This window comes from Sebastes umbrosus, chromosome 16 (assembly GCF_015220745.1).
Source record: "Sebastes umbrosus isolate fSebUmb1 chromosome 16, fSebUmb1.pri, whole genome shotgun sequence".
Lineage (NCBI taxonomy): Eukaryota > Metazoa > Chordata > Actinopteri > Perciformes > Sebastidae > Sebastes > Sebastes umbrosus.
In genome coordinates, this window is record NC_051284.1 from 7,856,794 (window position 1) to 7,865,251 (window position 8,458).

General features: G+C 38.7%; 1 protein-coding gene across 1 annotated transcript; it reads left to right on the forward strand.

Annotated features, from left to right (window-relative positions):
* brms1la (BRMS1 like transcriptional repressor a) lies at positions 1-6,099 on the forward strand. Its single transcript, XM_037747110.1, has 9 exons — positions 1-152; positions 1,351-1,509; positions 1,804-1,894; positions 2,016-2,143; positions 2,243-2,322; positions 2,589-2,685; positions 2,828-2,917; positions 3,049-3,113; positions 3,211-6,099. The coding sequence occupies exons 2-9, from the start codon at positions 1,371-1,373 to the stop codon at positions 3,307-3,309; spliced, it is 789 nt and encodes a 262-aa protein (XP_037603038.1). The 5' UTR covers positions 1-152; positions 1,351-1,370; the 3' UTR covers positions 3,310-6,099.
* The last annotated feature ends 2,359 nt before the right edge of the window (positions 6,100-8,458 follow it).

Sequence of the window (8,458 nt, forward strand, 5' to 3'; positions counted from 1 at the left end):
ACAACTCCCAGCAGTAATAAGAGCGCCCACTCTGATTTGTTTTTAGCTTAGCTGGGAGACACGAGTTAAACTGTAACCGAGGGAAACATAAGTTCAAGCTTCTTTTGCTTTTCTTTAAACATTCTCTCAAACGTCCTGCGCCTCCCCGTCTGGTGAGTTATGGTTTTAATTTGAAGCTTCCTTGTTAATAAATGTTGTAACAAGTCGAGCTAATCTTGCTTTGCTATTTAACTATGCTAACATGCTAACGTGATGCTAACTAGATGTATTGTTGTTGTTTATTTGTCTTGTGTAGTGATTAAACATGTAAACAACTAGATCTTTTTTTAAATGGTTTGCGTGAATAACATTCAATAGCAAATCTCAAGTAATAACGTTATAATAAAGCCACCTAGAGAGGTTCAACCTTGTTAGATAGAAAGAATAGAATAGAAAGCTTTATTGTCATTGTGTTAAATACAACGAGATTCACAGTAGCCACTTCTGATCAGTGCTTTAAAACAGACAAGACTAAACGAGGCAGATAAAACATATAACAGGTAAAAACACACACAGTTATAAAGCAAATAAAACAGGTAAAGTAGATGTAATAAATGAATATAAACAGAAGTGTTACACTAGAGGTATAAAATATAAAATAGATGTAATGTAAACAGAGGTAATTGCACTTGTAAAATAGGTAGAGTAGATGTAATAAATCAAATGTAAACAAAGGTAGTTGCACTTGAGGTGTATATTGCATTAAGGATATATTGCACAGTCAAATGTATTTCACATTCAGTGTATTAATATTGCACAGGTTGTGACGTAACATAGTATTTCCCACAGTAGTTCAGATATCATTTTCCAATTTGAACCACCATAACAATAAAGATGAGTGAAGAAATACATATGTATAAAACATGGTTCAGTGGGAATATAATTTCAGAGGCTACCCCACATCACTACCAGCATTTGGTAAATGACAATGGGGATATTACACAATCAAATGGATGGAAAAACACAGAAATGGAGAAATATTTAATAAATAATTAATCTAAGTGATAAACTGATACTTGAAGGATGGGTTTGCTTTTTGTTTGTTGCTACTGCAGTCATCCTACAACCCTGAGATTATTTTTCAGAAATTATATATAATCATATTTGGTGGAAAGAAACTAAATTAATGTGTTAAGCAAGTAATTTGTAATTATTTTTTAATTACTTTGAACTACCAAGTCGTTTCAGTCGTCACGCCTGAATCTAAACAAATGGAATCAAGCAATATGTTAATAAGCATGCAGCTGTATCTGTTGTAGGTAAAACTGCAGAAAGAGCCTGACATTGTCTCTCTCTATCCAACACTACCAGTCTGGAGCTGACTTGCCACCATGCCGGTGCACCGTGACCGGGAGAAGAAGGAGAGCACAGCAGAGGAGATGGAGGTGGAGGAGCAGGAGCAAGAGGCGTCCAGCTCAGAGGAGGAGGATTCTGATACCTCCTCCGTCTCCGACGATGGAGACAGCTCTGGTGAGAAAGACCTGAAACAAGGGGAAAATGAGCACAACATTCTTATTCAAATTGAAAGAAACATTCTGATAAAAGTAGTTGCTGTCAAATGTTGACTGGACATCCCCACTCAATGAGTTGCTCATCCTTGAGACACTGTATATTTACAAATCTTGTATAGCTGGCAGACACATAACCTAGCAGAAATACCAGGTTTTGCTTCCATATCAGCTCCTGAGAGAGCTTTCCTTCTTCCATCACAACTCCACTTTATAATCCCGAGGTGTTTGTGTGTCTGTCTTTATCATGTTCCAGAAATGGATGAGGAGGACTGTGAGCGGAGGAGGATCGAGTGTCTGGATGAAATGTGCAACCTGGAGAAACAGTTCACGGATCTCAAAGACCAGTGAGTGCTGAAATAGATTTTTGTCGAGTTTATCTTTGTGATTTTGAAATTTGAAAATGTTACAAAAAGTCATTCATAGGAATTAGTTATGGCCGTAGTTCCACCTGTGTTTTGTGTGCAGGCTGTATCACGAGCGTCTCAGTCAGGTGAACAGCAAGCTGACAGAGGTGGAGGCTGGCAGGGCAGCAGAGTACCTGGAGCCTCTGGCTGTGCTGCTGGAGAACATGCAGGTCCGCACCAAGGTGGCAGGTAAACATCAACAACACACAGACACACTCATGAAGTCTTACACACACTCTGGTCTCTTTATTCACTCTCTCAGTGTGTGTTTCCCTCTGCCTTTGTCAGGTATCTACAGAGAGTTGTGTCTGGAGTCTGTGAAGAACAAGTATGAGTGTGAGATCCAGGCAGCATGCCAGCACTGGGAGGTCAGACACACACACACACACACATTTAATTACCTTCTGTTTTATAAAAAAGTATACAGAGGCGTTGCATTTTCTTTTGAGTCCTTGGCTCTTCGAGTCATTAAGAATTCAGAATTTGATGTGTTATTTAATCTATGTGCTTGGTGCTTTATGTACATATTCAGATGTATGCTTGTGTGTTAGAATTGATTGTTTTTTCTAATATAGTGTGTGTGTGTGTGTGTGTGTGTGTGTGTGTGTGTGTGTGTGTGTGTGTGTGTGTGCAGAGTGAGAAGCTGCTGCTGTTTGACACGGTACAGAGTGAACTGGAGGAGAAAATCAGAAGACTGGAAGAAGACAGACACAGCATAGATATTACATCAGGTGACGCACACAGAACACAGTCCATAAATTATAAAGAAATACATTTTAATTACAGTAATAAGAGCACACTACATGCATCCAGCATTTATATTATATTCGATGCATGCGCAAAAACATTTGAATCTGTCTCTCTCTCTATCAGAGCTGTGGAATGACGAGTTATCAGGAAGGAAGAAGAGGAGAGACGCTTTGAGTCCAGATAAGAAGAGGAGACGGCCTTCGGTGGTGTCTGATATCCTTCTGCTGTTAATACCTCTGTTGCACATGGATACTACTTAGTATTTATACTGCTGCTTCTATAAATCCCAAATGCTGTTATCCAGATGTGTCTCTCCCTGTGGTACCGACCTTAACTCCGCTCACGTCCATATATTGTTTACATGCTGCCTGACCTGGATATCCTGGAGGACTGGACGGCTATCAGAAAGGTGTGCAAATGTGTCTGTTGATATTCAGAGCTGTGTCTTTGTCCCCTTGATGTATATAGGCATCTTTTGACAACCATATGTGTGTGTTGTCTTCCAGGCTGTGGCCACACTGGGTCCTCACAGAGGGAAGGCCGACTCGGACAGCCCCGTGTTCCCATTCAGACAAGACAGAAGCAGGCCAATTCTCAACTGCTGAGGAAAACACACACACAGTCACATATTACGAAGCACACTCAAAACACACACACAAGGACCGCAAACACATATATTGACACCAAACACATATATTGACACGCATGGTAGCATTCACTTCCGCATGCACGAACATTTATCTCTGAATCTTCCCACTATCCACTACACTCCTCTGCTAACGGCGACACCAGTCGGTAAGCTGCCTCTCGTGCCAGCAGGCACACACTATAAGGACTCGCGGGTTTGAATCCCTTTAAACGACAACAGGAATAGAAGCATAATTTCCTCTGACAGCAGTTAGTTACCAGGACTTTCTATGGAGGAAAAATGATACCCAGACTGATGTCTGCTGAAACCACTGAAACTCATTCCAGTATTCATTACATTTCATTTTCTTGTTAGAAGTTAATTTTTTGGAAATTACTGCATGCCCCAGATTTGTGTTGTGTAAAAACACAGATGTATCACTGGACACTAGGGCTGGGCGATATGGAGAAAATCATGGTATTTTTGACCAAATACCTCAATATTGATATTGAGACGAAATTGTAGGGGTTAACTATTTTCACAAAATATTTACAAAATTAGATTTTTGATTACTAATCATCAGTAATGTGGATATAATGACTAAGCTAGAACAGTCTGGTAAGGCTAAACTAAAGTAAAGCAGCCTTTAAAACAAGGAAAAGACCACACTTATGCAATATTACGATATTCCGGTATCCAAAATCAAGACAATATCTAGTCTCATATCGCATCGGCCACCGTAGCTCTTCAACACGGGAGAGGCTTCAGTTGGTTGCAATCTCCTCTCCTCAGCGCTAGATACTGCCAGATCCTACACACTGGACCTTTAAATCCTGTTTACATGTGTACTACAGGTGCCACATTTTAGATTGAAACGTTTGAAATTGTCGCCTCCTAGAATTTAGTATTTGGTGAGAGTGCCATTGTCGTTACACATTAAGGTAGTCCGACAGTGTGGTCTAACTGGATTTATTTGATGTATTCACAAAGCTAAAATGAGCGTGAATGTGACCAACATCAAGCATTGCGTTTGGCTTTGCTTTTGGCATTGTCGGCAGGACTTCCAGCTGAACTTTACATTTTTGTACAACATAGTTAACAACACGCCAAGTACACTTGCCTAGATTTTATATTACACGTTTTACAACTAGCAAACTCCGTTATCTGACATGGATACCATTTAACAAAGTCACATGGAGAGTTTTTAGCAATTGTTAGCAGCGCTGCATTCACCAACAGTTCAAGAGCCTTTGCAAACATTTACGTTTGAGTTTTATGTGGCGATACTGGAGCTTTTAGAAGGCTTTCTTTCATGGAGTATTGAAACCAGGAAGTTACATGCTCTGTGACAAGGTCAAGGAGAACAAAATGATTGAGTGTAATTGTAAGCATTGAGATTTTTAATCTTAATCCTAGAGGGTTATTGACAAAGCTTCCAATGATATATGGGGAAATACTGGTTTATATACAGTATGAACCTGGTCGATTGTGCCATGAAATATTTTAAATTTTTGTACTTTTTTTACGTTGATCGGTTTAAATTGTCTTGTATGAGGCTAATAATTACTTTTTGTTATGGTGTTTTTTAATAGTTAGATGGTGATCATATGACAGTTTTGTTGTTTCAGAGAGCATCCACAGTGCCTACTTTACTTTTGAAGTAATTTCATGGTCACGTTGTGTCATTTTAGTGGTGCATCTTGCATTTTTAAGAGTTACAGTTTGGTTGCAGTGATTGTGGTTGAGACAAACTGAGTGATAGCAGTGATTAAAATGCAAGATTAGGCAAAAGTTATTTCAAGATCGTGTGTGCATATAAGACGGACCTGGTCATCACATTCAGAAAGGAATAATACTTAGATTTTTCTGAAATAATACTTCTTAGATTTAGCAATCTAAATATAATCTATCATCCAAATTCAAGGAGGTGGACACTGACATTTTAGGCTTTAACTCACTCTTTTCAAACCACCAGTGGAGCGTAGCAAAAATGGGGATTTTTCAGTAGATCCTCTTCTAGACCATTTACAGTGTTTAAGGGATACCTGGGCATTTTGAATCTTTTTTTCCTCACCAAACACTTTTATAAAACCCTATATGTTTGTTAACGTAGCTGGTTATTTTCACGTGGATCATCACCTAAAGTCTTAAATTACCACTACATCACGGCAATTGCAAACCAGCGTCAATAACGCAATGAGTCATGGTAACCACCATATAACACATTTATTTTATAATAACTGAGTAACAGCATATGAAAAGTTAAAATACCAAGGTATCCCTTTAAAGCAGGTATCACTGTTACATTCTCTTTTTACGCATCTACCTCTTCTGTCTGTCGCTCGCTCTTTAAAGAACAATCCACGTTTGCGTTATTACTCCTGAACATGAAAATGCTTCCATCTTTACGACCATCCCGACAACAGTTGATTCAGTCTATTACTGGTTTATATGCAGATTTTTTTTTTTTTTTAAAGTCTACTGTGATGATGTAATTGTACAGACAGGGAAGGAACCAAACCGCGTCCTTCTAATCAAAACCCCACCATTGAATCTTCTTCTGTTTATAAAGGATGATGAACAAACTGCCATTTAATAGTATTGATTTTTATAAACAGAGGTTATTGAAGATAAAGGTGGTGGGGATGTTAGAGATTCAAATCAATATTTTTTTGACAGTTAATGTTAAATACTGTGTCAGGTACAGTTGTGTCTTTCTTGTTGATGATGTGGGCTGGTTTTAAAATTAAAAGTTGTTTTATAAGTACTTTGTGGTGTCTCTGTTAACTGTATTCTTAGTGATAAAGATAGAAAGGCTTAGGTGAGCACTTTGATGGTTTACATTACAGTAAAAGTGCTGCCAGACCAAGGGGATCCTCTGTATTTATATATTATATATATATATATATATATTAGCGATAACCTCACTAATAAGAATTAAATATTTAACAGCTTTCCATAAGAGTGTTTACAGAGTGCTTTACAGGGCCTAAAGACAACGTATAAAAAGGAGGTAGTGGCTGATGCAGGAACTAATGAGGAGGCCAAACCTGCCTGGATGGGAGAGGACTTAACGTCAAGTATATATTCTCCTAATAAAATTACTATTGATCACACTTCAGAGCATTTTTTGCTTTATCATAGCACATCTCACTGACCACAGTGTATAAAATCACTCAGCAGTGATGAATGATGTAATGGCACATCACTTATCATCTCATTAGTGCACTCAAGGCTGTAGGAAGCACTGTAGGAAGTATAGTTTGCACCTTCACTGCCTTTTCCACTCTCCCTAGTAAAACAGAACTATTTAAGTTACATGCATGAAAGAGTCAACTTAAAAAATGAATAATCACTTAAATCTTTGCACACACCGCTTAACGTAACTGAGTCCTTTAGTTTAGTCTCGGGTAAATCTCTTAATCATATAAGGCCGTTATAAACAGGATTTGTCAGCCTGGTGGAAACCACAATGACCTCAACAGACACTGTGGTTTGTAAAAATATTTAGATTGCATTAAAGAGGACCTATTATGCTCATTTTCAGGAGCATACTTGTATTTGGGGTTTCTACTAGAACATGTTTAAATGCTTTAATGTTCGAAAAAACAATTTACTTTTCTCATGCCGGCTGTGCTGCAGCTCCTCTTTTCATCCTCTGTCTGAAACGCTCTGTTTGAGCTCCTGCCCACCTGATTGGTCAGCTGGCCCACTGTCTCACTGTTGTGATTGGTCAACTGAACCAAACTCTTCAGACTCTGCTACAGCTCCTCTCTAACTAGCTTTGTTTGAGGGCGTGCCAAACTAGCCCTCTAGACTAAAGGTCCTCATAAGTGTAGAAATAAAATGATGCGTGTGTGTAAGACAAGCTATATAAAAAACATTTTAAAAATGATTTGTAGGTGACTGCTATTTTTCCTTGACTCGCTTATGCTGCTGAGCACAAATTAGTCATTGAGAAAATAATTACCCACCCGGGAAAAATGTAAAATAAAAGCACTTTTTCCCTGAAAAAAAACATTAATCTTCTTAGACCTTAGGCAGGTGTTATGCAAATGTGTTACTTGGTGACATCACCACGGGACTTCAAGCGAGGCGTTTCAGGAGCAGTGTTTCTTTGGCGTGGACTTTGGGCTTTGTAACCTTGCAAACTTTTACATGCACAAAAAACTATATAACACACTAAAGGAAAGAGAAAAAGCACATAATAGGTCCTCTTTAAGAAAACTGTGTGCTTGGTTAGTTAATGCCACACAGCCACAAAATGTTGCCTAATTTTGCCTCTGTTCTTTTCAACCATCAGCAGTCTGTAAAAAAAAATAAAGTCTACTGAATTTCTCTCTAAATTAGTTTGCGCAGTCCATCGTATAACAGCTTGCTCCCAATGTTTGCAACACAGTGGAGAGTGACCGTGACATCACACCCTATATATACTGAGCACGAGCCCAGGCGTGTCTCATCTGACTAACGAGTCCTTCTCTATAGAGACAGAACACAAGTTGCTATAACAAGCTACTTTCTTTACGCGAGAGACAAATATATAATTTTCAGAAGTATAAATTAATAGCTTTAACGATGAAAAACTTGCAAAGTCCACAGGAACGCTAGTGAGATTAAGTTATGATCCACCGAGCGGTGAAAACTACAATAATCAGTTTGACTAACGGCCTTATTTGACCTCTGAAGAATAATTAGGAGAATTTTCCACCACATCAGTGAATTGAAATGACAGTTGCAACTTCCAAGTATGTTAATGCCATACAAGTTTCTATACTATGCATGAGAAAAGACAGGTGTGTCTCATTTTACTAGCCACTCCTTGTCTAGAGGCCCTGCCCTGCAAAATAGAAAGCGATCACACAGGGATAAAGGGACATAAGAAAAAACTTGGTGACGCAGAAGTGTTAATAGACCTGACTCACAGCAGACTTTGTGTTTGTGTAACTAATAGCATTAATGATGTTAAGCGTCCCACTGTTTGCCAGCATGTAGAATACCAGGACCAGGGAACTGGTTTACCCAAGTAGAATGGCGCCATCATTATTATTAGTTACACCCATGGTTATCCTGCTTTGACATGTCTGCTGTGAAAAAAGGTCTGTTGTCACTGCATTGCAGGACACATT